We start from the raw sequence: 13,601 nt of genomic DNA, 5'->3' as shown, positions 1-13,601 counted from the left end.
CATTCACAACGGAATTCTTATTCCGAAAGCGGAAGTAAACTTTTTTCACCCGTTTAAAATTTATCGGCGAAAAACAGGTTTGTGTGATACATATTGTTCCCGCACGTTTACAATCTTTTAAGCGGACACATCACTTACTTTTTATATTTAGTATATTAACATAATCTAACTTGCACGAATTAACAAAAAAATTTTGTTAAATTTAATGAATATGCATCTTTTGATACCTCACTCAAAAAAAAGGGCCAAATTTTAGGGTGGGGCCCCTAAACTGTACAATTACCCATATTTTCTTTAACAAAAACATATTACATTTAAACGAATATGTAATAATTACGCGGGCATAACTAACAAATAATATTGCTGCTTCGGCAGTATATTGACGAGTGCTCTTATCGCATTGCTTGGCTTTGATGTTAATTGAGACGAACCGATAACGGAAAGAAAGGGAATAATCGAAACTCTTCACAGTACTTTCAGTCGCTGCGACAAAACAAAACGCGAACAAATATTTGCCAACTCTAGTCGACTTCATCGTTTGACATCTCTAATCGTTGTTGACTCGGTCTGGCACAGCTTGCGTTGTTATTATAACTTTGGTATTCGTAGAAGAAAAAGTGCTTTTAATTCCTTTTATTTGTACTTCCGAGCTTGGTGTTGCCCGTAAAACTAAATATTAATTACAAAGGCAAAAAGTGCATTTACTTTGAAACACGTGTATTGTATTAAGTGAAAAATTTTAAAGACTCGAAGAAGAGGAACATGTGTAAGTAATTTCTGGATGCAGGGATCAATCGCATTATGAAATCACGTACATATACATATACAAACACCCCAAAACACACATCTTATGATCTTTTAGTGTTAAACCAACAAGGTAACTAAAAGGAAAGCAGCCACGCTGGAAAATGAAAGTAAAATTTCTCTAAAACGTATTACCTTTGTTGCTGCTTCCGATGAATCTTTCACCGCATTCCTTTTCGTTTTCTTTGTACGCTTTATACATTTCTTCTGGTTATGCACTGCTTAGCTAAGAGACGACAAAGAAAATAACTACCACACAAAGAAAACATGATGATAGCGGAAGCAACGGGGCAATATCAGTAGGAAGGTGCTTACAACATGTATTGAGTCAATTCCATCTAGTTGAGCAAATTGGCTTCCCGCTAGTCTCTATGCATATCGACCCCCCACCCCTCTAATGGATATCTACTGGGAATAACAGGGGATTAAGTACTCCTTGATAAAGTAAAGCAAAATTTTTTTTTTTTTGAAACTACGTCAGAGATATGTGTAGCCATCCTTTAATTAAAAAAATTAAAAAGAAACACCTTTTATTTTAGTAGTTTGCTTATAAATTGTATGAACTGTTTTCCTTTTCAGATTAGCTATAGGTAGTCGGGCAATTAACATTTTTATATTTCTAAATAACATGCCTATATCGTCGTCTTCACGGAAAACTGGAGACCCTTTTTTAGATTTGTGGATGAAAATTAAATATATTGAAGTTCTAGATCAGCGGTGCACAACGCCTGTGCGTGTTTGAGCATAAAATTCAATCAGTTTCTTCAACCCTTCTGTAATTTCAGACTTATGTTGCCACAATTAGGGGATGCGGCCAACCTTTTCAACTGGGGGTGTCACACCGCCCCAGCGGGTTAGGGGGTTAGAATATACCCGCGGTAGGTATGCCTGCCGTAAATAAATGTAAGGCGCGATAACCTCCGAAGAGATCTAAGGCCGAGCTTCTCTTCCAATTTGCGTCGTGCTCCTCTTCATTTTCCCTACAAATTGGCCGGACGGGACCTACATGTTTTATTCCGACTCCGAACGGCATCTGCAAGGCAGATGAGTTTTCACTGAGAGCTTTTCATGGCAGAAATACACCCGGAGCGCTTGCCAAACACTGCCGAGGGGCGACCCCGCCTAGAAAAAAATTCTTGTAGTTTAAAAAGCTTATTTCTAAAATGTTGATGTTGCTTTGCCCGGGGTGCGAACCCAGGGCATACGGTGTGGTAGGCGGAGCACGCTACCATCACACCACGGTGGCCGCCTGTCGTAAGAGGTGACTAAAATACCAGATTCAGGTGGTTGTGTAGCGCAACCTTTTCAGTTTGCCAGCGCAATATATAGCTTCCCCAAACCCAATTGTCAACATCACCTTCGAGCGGCGAATCCCGTTTCACTAACAGACGAGGCGCTAGCCGCTTCCCAAGGCAGTCGGTTCTATGTACCGGAGCGGGATTTTTCCTGACCATGGACTGTCATTTCAGTGTGACCCCATTTAATTTGTTTCGTCCCTCCCACAAATTGTCATCCTCCCAGCAGCTCCTTGCAGCAGGACTGCTCCATACTCTCTTTCTCCGGGAAGGCATCGAATCCAATCCGGGTCCGTCTCCTGACCCCGGTCCTGAGAAATGGTTTGCTGCATCTGCCCCGCTTGCAATGTGACCCACATGACACCAACCATCTCTTTAATTGTAATGTGGAACCAACGCCTCTAACACCCCTTTCCTTATTGTCCACCCCTGTTGAAACGGCAAGTTGCCTTGGACTCCCGTGATCGGTCGCGGCTATTAGGTGGGGCGAGCATTGCTACAACAACAACAACAACAACAACGAGGCTCTAGCGACCCCAAGCTCCTCATGGAACTTTGGGGTGGGGAGGGGGGATGGCCTGAGGGTTTAATGTGGCCATATAAATCGCTCCCGAGATGGTCGGGCTAGCACCTTAATGGAGCTGTGTTACCGGAGCGGATTGGATCTGTATCCGGCAAAGGACCATCACATCGATAAAACTCCCCAAAGCCTTCGGGGAGTAACCTTATCGCTACAACAACAATAACAACAAGCATAAAATTCACGCAAGAAATGTTTACTCCTTGAAGTACCACCTAAAACTGATTCACTGCTTGCTTTACTGAATCTCTGTCGCTGCGCTCTCACGACAGTTAGGTAAACGCCGAACAGTTTTCCGAAGTTCACGAGTGCACCACTGTTCTAGATCGCAATATAAAAGCTGTTACGTCCCTAGAAAATTGAAAGGCTTCTAACTCCATATATCGTCGCCCCGGCGGTAAAAGCCGTTAGGTTAGGTGGAACTGGCTGGCCCGTGAAGACCTCAGATAGACTGAATGAGTCCATTGTGTCACCCGACGTTTGTTTAACGGCCAAACTGAAAACGCCTTCAAAATCCAGGACCATGACAAAATATACTCTAAATGCAACACCTCTGGAGCGGTTATCTGCAGTTAATCAATTTGGTGTAATTTTTGACCCAAAACTATATTTTAATACGCATATTTCATCCATCGTAAATAAGGCAATGGGTATACTTGGCTTTGTTAAACGTTGGGCCAAAGAGTTTAACGAACCTTATCTCACGAAAATCCTATGCACTTCCTTGGCCCGACCAGTACTTGAATATTGCTCGTGTGTTTGTATGTCGGGGTTATTCTATTAAACAATTGTTCTTCGCTACATAGTACGACCGCTAATGATTATATTCAATAATCGATTGGCATCAGGTATTATTTATTGATGACCCAAAGCAAGCATCCGCCACTCCCATATTTAAGTCTGGCAATTAAAATAACTGTTCTAATTACCGACCTATTTCTTAACTGTCTACAACCTCGAAGCTTTTTGAATGTGTAGTCAAAGATAAACTTAACTTTAGTATTAAACGCCTGATATGCGCCAATCAACATGGTTTCTTCGCGGCTAATAATGAACCTCGCTGTCTTCTGAGGATTGTTACATGGAATTTAGGCGGTTAAAACCCCGTTGATGCAATATACTTAGACTTCTCCAAGGCATCCGATAAAATTTCTCATAAAATTTTAATTGCGAATTTAGCTTGCTATGGATTCCACTATACGTTTCTGCAGTGGATTAAATGTTACTTGTACAACAGAAGTAATGTTGTAAATATCGACGGTGTTTGCTAGAAACAATTTTGGGCCACCTCTGGAGTACCTCAGGGTAGTATTCTTGGCCATTTATTATTTATCTTGTTCGTTAATGACTCAAACCAATAGGTCGATTCAGCAAATGTCAAGAATTTCTTAGGTTCCAACTTAGCCAGACCACAAAGATTGTCAAAGAAGGGAGATCCCAGAGATTTCTTACTCTTGGGGTGATGCGCAGAGCGCCCGCAACGTAGACTATAGCACTTCTTTGTACCTTCTGGAATACTCGTAGGTTCGACTTTGTATCTAAGCTCGTCCACCAGACCAAAGCCCCGTATAGAAGGATTGGTCTTACCACAGCAGTGTAGAGCCACAGGGTAATATCCGTTGATAGTCCCCATCTTCGTGCAACAGCTCCCATACAGCTGTACAGTGCCACCGTTGCTTTCCTCACACGCTCCTGTGCGTTTTCCTTTCAGAATAATTTCCTGTCCTAAATTACTCATAGGTATTCGGCAGAGTCCCTCAGCGTCAGGGTTGTTGTTGTTGTTGTTGTAGCGATAAGGTTGCTCCCCGAATGCTTTGGGGAGTGTTATCGATGTGATGGTCCTTTGCCGGATACAGATCCGGTACGCTCCCGTACCACAGCACCATTAAGGTGCTAGCCCGACCATCTCGGGAACGATTTATGTGGCCACATTAAACCTTCAGGCCATCCCCTCCCTCCCCACCCCAAGTTCCATGAGGAGCTTAGGGTCGCCAGAGCCTCGTCTGTTAGTGAAACAGGATTCGCCGCGGATAGGTGAGGTTGACAATTGGGTTTGGAGAAGCTATATATTGCGCTGGCAACATGAAGGGTTGCGCTACACACCCCTTGAATCTGGTATTTTAGTCGCCTCTTACGACAGGCATACCTACCGCGGGTATATTCTGACCCCCTTACCCGCTGGGGTCAGCGTCAGGGTCGTACCCGCTAGCACCGGCAGCTGCAACACAGGTATCTTATATTTCCTAGTGAACAGAACCAGTTCAGTTTTGGCTGAATTGATCGATAGACCTTTACTCCTGGTCCAGTTCTCCACCAGTCCAGCTTAGTTTGCATTAGATCGCATAGTGTCTGCGGAAACTTCCCGCTAACTTACAGCGCGAGGTCATCTGCATATGTAATTACCTTGCTGCATCCGTCCTTCTCCAAAATAACCAAGAGCCGCCTCCCCCCTCCTCCGGGGTGTATACTTCGACTCAAAGTTTAATTTTAACACACTTCGCTTCACAATTTCTAATGCGCTTTCAATGCTTGCATATGTGAGACGCCATACGGCAAAATTCTCTGACCCCTACCGACTCAAAGTATTATAATATATATATATATATATATTATTCGTCCTGTGTGCCGTCCAAACTTGATTTAGGGGCCTTACCACGTAGTTCACATCAATCACCTGGAGCGGGTTCAAAAAATCTTTATGGGCTTGGCCCTTACTTCAACTATCTTTAAACAACCGCAGAATTCTTTTGGCCTCGTTGTTCGTCTTTGATATTCTAGAAAGAATATATAAATAAATTTCTGGCATAGAAGTCCGACGCCTTTTTGTGGATATCTCTGCGGACCTCTTTATGCTTTTCTTCTGTATACGGCTGAGATCTCAGGATGACTTCTAAGTTCCTGAGAGGTGGGACCTCTTCAAGCAGATGTCTGTTGGGGTGCCCAGGTTTCTGTGTATTCAGCAGAAACTGTTTGTTTAGCATTCTCCATTATGATGAGGACTCTCACTGTGTAGATGTTGTTTTGGGAACATAAGAAGACAACCCCTAGCAATACTGACAGCGGTATTTTGACAGGCCTGTAGTTTATTTCAGTGTCTTTCCTTTAGGCTCGGTGAAACTTTTTGGGGACGCGTAAGCTAGAACGTAACCCGCCATCTGACTTGCAGTTCTGGTTATACATACTGTATCGCTATTGCATCTTCTAATCCTCGTACCCTTGACAGTTCTCAATTCATACTATGTATGACTAACAGCTCCCAGTATATTTCTGCCATAAATAACTTCTCCGCCAATTTGGTGGGAAAATTAAAAGGCGTACGAAGCAAAGGTAGAGAAGCTCGGCCAAAATCTCTTCGGAGTTGTATTGCGCCTATTTACTATATTTACTATGATTAGCAACATCCTCAGTATAGTATTGTGACGAATATTAGCAACACTAAGGGATACTATCATCTCTAAGCCAATACTAAGCAGTGACTTGTATGCACATCAATAAATCAATCATTATGTCTATACATATGTCCATACAAGCAGCGGAGAGCAACGCACAAACACATGCATATATCTGAGATACTCCCAAAAGTAGGCAATAATTTGTGCAAGTATCACTCACATATACACGCGCATATGAGAAGCTATAAACGTAGTTATAGGTGGTAACTAACTAGTAAATTCTAGAAATAGAAGCGCCTAGAAATATGTCAACGAGGAAATCAAACAGTATAAAAGCAGCAACAGTTGAGGCACGACAAGTCAGTTTGATTTAAGCAAGCTATCAGTTGCGAAGTATAAGTGTTATTTTCAAGTAGTCTAATAAAGACTATTTTTGCATTATTCAATATTGGAGTTATTTATTCAACAGTTTAGTGATTCGAACGTTAGCAGAAGATTTGGAATAAGCGGAATTTCAGTAAATTCGTTACAGTATGTATTGGGGTCCATCGCCCCCTTCTTTACCCCTGCGCTAGCGAATATATATCTAAAGGGTTAAAGTGCAACCATACTTTCTTGCTTTCAAAACCCTTTTGTTTACTTAGTTTTGTCTTTATTATATTTGTTTTTTCAATTTTTAGTTTGCTTTGTTGTTGCGACTAATGCAATATATGTACGTATGTACATATGTATGTATCTGACTCCATTGACCGACTTCGCTTGATTTGTTTGCTCGCTTCTGTGCCTTTCTTCTGTTGTGCAAATTACACAAACTGGTTTTCATTTGTAACGGGTGCAAACGAAAACGATATTCATGTCTATGTACATACAAACAATACTTTTAAGCTAAAGTCACAGCGACGCACTATGGCGCCTTTTGAGTTTTTTCTTTGCAAAAATCATAACTTTTGAGCTAATGAAGATATTTTAAAGATTTATACTGCACCTGAAAGCTAATTATTTAGACTTTGGACAGTTTTAAATACAGAGTGCCAGAGTAACAGGGTGCTTCACAATAATTCGTCAAAATCGAAAATTTGTAGAAAAAAAAAAAAAAAAAAAAATTGTTAAAAACTGAAAGACAAACTTTGAAATTTTTTTTATGAGGATGTATTTGAACATGAAATCAGATAAACTTATGATTTGTATGAAGGAACGTGGCTCTACCCACTTATGTTTAAAAGTTTTGTCTTAGTAGCAAGGTTATCAATCTCCACCAAACTTGATGGACGCATTACTTCTTTTAAGATGTTATACTCTTATAAAAGTGAAATGTGTACGCTAGGGGATAAGTATATAAACATTGTTTGAAAATGCATTGTATAAATTTACTTACATATTTCAGAAAAATTCAAAGACCAAATATTCTATTAACTAAGAAAAATTATTAAAAGTTGTTCAATATTATTGTATTTGAGCCAAAGATGAACAACTAATAAATTTTTGAGCACTGCCTACTTATGATAAACAGTTTTATCGTAATAACCGCTTTACCAATTTTGTTAATTTCTGTAAAAATTTATTACTCTTGTGATAGCCAAAGCCTAAGCTTTAAAATAAATATACATAAAGGGTGCTTCAAAACTCATCTTAAAATTTGATAAATTTTAAAAAGATGTAAAAACGAAAATTATATGATTATAATTACTAAATGAAATAACTGTATTATTTATAATAAATAATAAACTTGTATTTATTGATTTCTTTTTTTTCAATAAAATAACAAAACTAAGTACTAAATAATTTTTTTGCTGTGATAGGAAAAGGTGGATCATTTATTTAATCTTAACGTAGTCTTCGTCACTTGAAAATATATGTAAAGTATGATATTTTAATTAAGCAAACGAATGATACAAAGTTAATAAAAGGTAATATTATTAAAACAATTAACAATAAAAAATGACTGCTGGTACTTTAGTGATTGCTTTCTAGTATTACGGCTGTTGCTGATGTCTGCTGTTCGGATGTTAGTCGCAATCTGTCTGCACTTACTCTCTTTATGTGCCTTGATTGTGGTTAACAGATGCAGCGTAGATAATTGTGTAGGGATGCCACCATTTTACACTCGGCCAGCCTGATCATCATCTGACCCGGATGACCAGTCTTCTGCGGTCTCAACGAACCTCCATAATTTAACATTGTCTGCACTTGTCGATGTACGATTGGGCCCCTGAATGTCAGCTGATTTTTCTACGTCATAGCGGCTGTTACGTTTAACCTTCACGATTTTGTATGGCCCAATATATTTGTTTGCTAGCTTTTTACCAGCTCTGAACTGTGTGTACTTAATTGCAACAAGATCTCCGACTCGATACGCATAGCTTGCTTTGCGTTTTTTATCGTACTGTGCTTTGTATATTTCTTGTGCTTTCGATATCTGGGATCTAGCTTCTTTCATTATGATGCTACGTTCGTCGTTCAAAGATTGAATACTTTTTTCTCCCAACATCTTGATTAACTCCGCATTCAGCTCGTGCCTAATTTTTATGCCGAACAAAACCTCAAATGGTGTGTGTTTAGTTGAATCGTGGACATGCGCGTTGATCGCTTTTTGCACCTGGCCTGTGTGCTTAAACCACTTTTCGGGCTCCGCTGCTGACAACTTCGATAGTATTGATAATATTACCCGGTTTACGCGTTCTATCTGGCCGTTGCCTCTTGCTACACCAGTCGTAACTTCAATATGGTTAATATTGTTGTGTGTACAGAAGTCCTTAAACATGTTGGACGTGAACGCCGATCCTTTGTCGCTTACCAGTATTTCTGGACTTCCAAAGATATTTACCCAAGTCTGCATGTGTTTTACAACTTCTTTTGCATCAGTCGACTTTGTAGTAAACAACCAAACAAATTTCGAGAAACCATCCACTATGGCAAATATGTATTTATACCCCTTAACCGTCGCATCAAGTGGCCCAAGATGGTCAACATGAATAGTGTTTAGCGGCACTTGCCCTTTGTCTATGCAATGAAGGAAATCTTCTTGTTTACCTAATTTTCTATTATGCGTTATACACTGTATGCAATTAGCTATGTGCTGCTTAACTTTACTTTCTAAATGAGGGATAAAATACTCCTGCTCGATAACATGCATCGTTTTTTTACTCCCATGTGGCCATAGTTGTGTGCACTCGTAACGATTTCTTTCTCCATACATTTCGGCAAAACGAGTAGGTTTTGACCATTGTAAATTTTACCAAGTAGCGCAACTAACAGCTGATCGGTGAAAATTCGCACATTCACACGCACAGTTCTCGACTCAGTTTCAGAAAAAAATTTAGATTATTTATTTCAAATTTTAATGTGAGATAATCCTTACAAATTTATGTATACAGAATATATATGGCGTTTTTGTTGTTATTAAACAATAGTTTTATTTATATTAAATCTTTTATCATTTTTTTTTGTAACTTTGAAAAAACTCCGAACACCATCCTTCATTATATGACATTCGACTGCCTAGTCCACTGCCTTCAACTCTATTCGCAACATAACCTCTACTTAAGCTGCCAAACTATACAGTAAACAATGGTTTTGACCTTGCCGCTGTTTGTAGAGTAGCGAGCCTATCATCTTGTAGTCGCCAAACTGACGTTGTTTTAGCACCTCTTGAACTGCCTGTATATGTTCGTCGCTCTGCTGCGTGTTGTGTATTCGTGCCTGCAACTCGGATGTGATGACCATAATAGGAAAACGGCTTAACGAATACACATGTTTCATCCGACTTCCCGGTCTATGCTCGACGGTGAAAGAAAAGTCTTGCATGTACATTATCCACTGCGCTATTAAGCTTTTTATCAAATTCTTCGATTAGAGCTTTTGTACGTTTCTTTTTGTCGATTACGTTCACCTCATTCTTTTTCGTTCCTTGGTTACAATTTTTCGCCATATGACCGCTGCCATTGCACTTAAAACATTTTGCCTCTGCCCTGCAATCTGCTCTTTTATGACTCGATGATCCACAGTTGAAGCAGTGCTGCTTACGCTCGTTTTGTTTTTGTTCATCTTCGCACCTTTATGTACATTTTGCCTGGTTTCGCCGTGTTGTTTGCCAATCGCCAATTCCATCAAGTCGTGTTTGTCGCGTAGCTCTTTAAATGTTGTTACTGCGTATAGTTGCATTGCTAACTCTGCTCTCAACGCCAAACCATCTACAATATAGCGAATGGTCGATTGCTCGTCTACTGCACTTAACACAGCCAACTTTCGCATTTGTAAAATGTACTCGTGAAAACTCTCACTATCGCGTTTTTTCCTGCTACTTAGTAGTCTGTGCACCTCTGCGCTATTAAGCTTTTTATCAAATTCTTCGATTAGAGCTTTTTGCAAGCTTTCGTAGTTCAAAACAGATACTGATTCCAAAAACAATTTCGCTGTTCCAGTCAACTTGCTTCTTGCATTGACATATTTCTGTTTATCGCTTAGCTCATACGCTTCGGCATTTTGGTTAAAGTTTTCCAGCCATTGTCGTATTGGAATTGAAGCGCCGTTGTATTCTGGAATAACTTTACCGAAATTTTCCACTGATATGTTCTTGGTTTCGTTTTCTTTCTCTAATTTTGCGGAAAAAAGCCGTATTAAGTCGCCTAAGTTCTCCATCGTTGTTTCGTTACCTGGAGATGATTCCTGCTGCGCTTCTAGCGGATATTCCTCTTTATATTCGATAGTGTCGTTTTCTTGTTGCCCTTTTGTTTTACTTCTCGTCTGTATGCTCATTTACATTAATGTTCCGTTCTATAGCTTACCGCATGTGAATTTTCATGGGTCGCCTTCGGTTGAGCCCCCAAATGTAAAGTATGATATTTTAATTAAGCAAACGAATGATACAAAGTTAATATAAAGTAAAAGTATTAAAACAATTAACAATAAAAAATGACTGCTGGTACTTTAGTGATTTCTTTCTATTATTACGGCTGTTGCTGATGTCTGCTGTTCGGCTGTTAGTCGCAATCTGTATCCACTTACTCTCTTTATGTGCCTTGATTGTGGTTAACAGATGCAGCGTAGATAATTGTGTAGGGATGCCACCATTTTACATATATCTAACAAGGAAACCATTTCTGAGCTATAGATGTCTGTAAGATCTTTTTGTGATCTTACATGCCTCGTGGTTGATATGACTGGATCAGAAGAGATGGCCAACAAGTTGAAAAGGTCCTCGTTTTGCCTAACTAGTGAAATTTTGCAAGCGTTAGTACTTCTATATCTTTTGTAGTCCTTGTTTTTAGATTCTTGAGCTTCTTCAGACAATTCTCCTAATGGTAAGCACTGGTATTCTATTGAATCTTTTCCATGGGCCAAAATTTTATGTACCGTTGGTGTGAGCCTTTTCTCAGGATACTTTTGAAGCAGCAGCTCTGCAGTTTTCGATGCATATTCTCCAAATTTAGGTCCATTAACTTGTTCATGGCAATTTAAAATATTTAAAATTACTCCCAATCGTTTGACAATATCTCCACCGACTCCAGTAATGCGAGCAGTCATTTCATCGTGTTTAAAAAATCTTTTCGAGGAGTTTCCATCATTTGTGTTCCCGTATCCATACTTTGGGCAGTCAACTCTCAGGCCTAGCTCTTTATAGAATGCATCTTGAATTATTTTTTTTCCTAATGTTTTGTTTTTCCTTAGATGTTGCATTGTCGTCGAAAACTTCACCTTGTTGCGGTAGTGTATAAGCCAGTTTTAAAACGAATTCCATGCACCATATCCTCGCGTGCAAAGGAGATATTCCATACTCATAATTTAGTTCGTTAATAATTGAATAATCAATATTTTCAAAGTCATTTTGACTCTTCTTACAGATTGGACATTTCAATGTAGATGGCGTGTTTGTTAGTAAGTTTAAAACGTTTCCATCGACCATTGTTAGAAGAAAATCATGCTTTATGGTAATAACACTTCCGTCTTCGATTTCAATTAATGCTGGTTCTAATTTTGCGATTTGATTTTTTATATCACTCACTGTAGCTTTTATGAGTTCCGAAGACTCCTTCTAATATTTAAATAATATCGGCCGGCACAATTTAACTGATGATGGCCGTGGATTTTTCCAATATTTTGAAGCTTCATCTTTTAGACCTGGTGTTTTCTTCATCCTTTTTATATTTAATAGCCAATGCTTCTGAAAGATGAGTCGTGGTGATAGTTCTAGTATAATCTTACAGCTTCCTTTTCCTTGTGTAGGTCGAACATTATTCTATGGGTTTTGTTGGTCTTCCTCTAGTTCGATTGGTTAATGTGCTAGGCATTTCTTCCTCCAAAAAACTTTTACCAGCTAACCAGCTTTCATGCTTACTTATAAACCTTGAAGTAGAACGACCGACTACTTGCCATTTTCTTTGTGTTGGAATGTAGAGGAAGCCAATTTTATCTTTCAAGTCTTTGTCTTCGTTGTTGCATGCTTCATTTGGTAATTCTGTCATAATAGCCTCAACGAACTCCGCTTTTGTCTTTGAAGCTTTGAACACCTAAAATAGTTTGGAGTTTTCTAGAGACATATTAAAATTTGCCATCGAGTATATCTTACTAAAAAAATATGTGAGCTATATTTATGTTTATTTAAATAAACAGAATACTTTAATCTATAGACTCCAAAAAACGACTGATTTTGGGCGTTATATTAAACATTGCTTTATATAATCAAATTATGGAAATGAGTTCCAGGCATATTATGCAGCTTGTAACCGAAAAATTTGGTTTTATTAACAAATCCCAACAACAAAAGTGACCGTACTAAATTCGCCTCCTTCTTACCTATGTATACCTGCTCAGGTGTGTATTTATACCCAAGGTTGCTTCACTTTATTTGATGTAAAAAGCTAAATGCAGGTAGACCTTATGAATTCAAGTAACTGAATATTTAGCAAATATCTATTGTAAATTTCACGGAGACCTTTTTTGTTATTTCCATCAAAGTTCGAAAAAGGTCCTAAAAATAGGCTTTTCGAAAACAGGTAGATCTGCCAACTTTTATAAAAAAAAAAAAAAACAAATTTTATGTTTTGCTTCAACCTAGAATTAAATATCCTTTCGTTATAATAAAAGAAAACAGTAGGAGGCCGTTTTATTTAGAAACAAAACAATTTTTAATACAACGAAAAAGAACAAAAACCACAAATTTTTCTAAGTGTTAAAAATTAATCTACTTTGAGCGTCTCTACTTCGTAATCCCTGGAAAATTTTCTATTAAATACATGTATTGGGTTTATCGAACGCTTACATGAAATTTTTGATTTTTGCCAGGCTTTTCGGGCAGAGGTGCCATAGTGCGGCGGTGGTATCGTTGACTAGATCACATCTATGGGCTAGAGCAATCGGAGCCAATACGGAGCGGTTTCGTCGTCGTTGCTGCTAGCAGACTAATCGTAGTGATTGTTTGTGTTTTTTTTTTCACATATTGTTTCCTATTTTGTTGGTTGAGTGTTCAGTTGCGTTTGTTATTCTTAGCTTATTACCTTGACAAACCCACTGAACTATTGATACAAATACTAC

General features: G+C 38.8%; 1 protein-coding gene across 2 annotated transcripts in view; it reads left to right on the top strand.

Moving 5' to 3' along the window:
• The first annotated feature begins 551 nt into the window (after nt 1-551).
• Nucleotides 552-13,601, top strand: part of LOC137250630 (bleomycin hydrolase-like) — a 40,565-nt gene continuing 27,515 nt past the window's right edge. For both annotated transcript variants that reach the window (XM_067783760.1, XM_067783759.1), the window contains exon 1: nt 552-766. In XM_067783760.1, the coding sequence (XP_067639861.1) occupies nt 763-766 (4 nt within the window). In that variant the 5' untranslated portion in view covers nt 552-762. The remainder of the gene's footprint in view (nt 767-13,601) is intronic.

Source organism: Eurosta solidaginis, chromosome 4, assembly GCF_040869045.1.
Source record: "Eurosta solidaginis isolate ZX-2024a chromosome 4, ASM4086904v1, whole genome shotgun sequence".
Lineage (NCBI taxonomy): Eukaryota > Metazoa > Arthropoda > Insecta > Diptera > Tephritidae > Eurosta > Eurosta solidaginis.
This window is presented reverse-complemented; position numbering and strand designations above follow the sequence as displayed.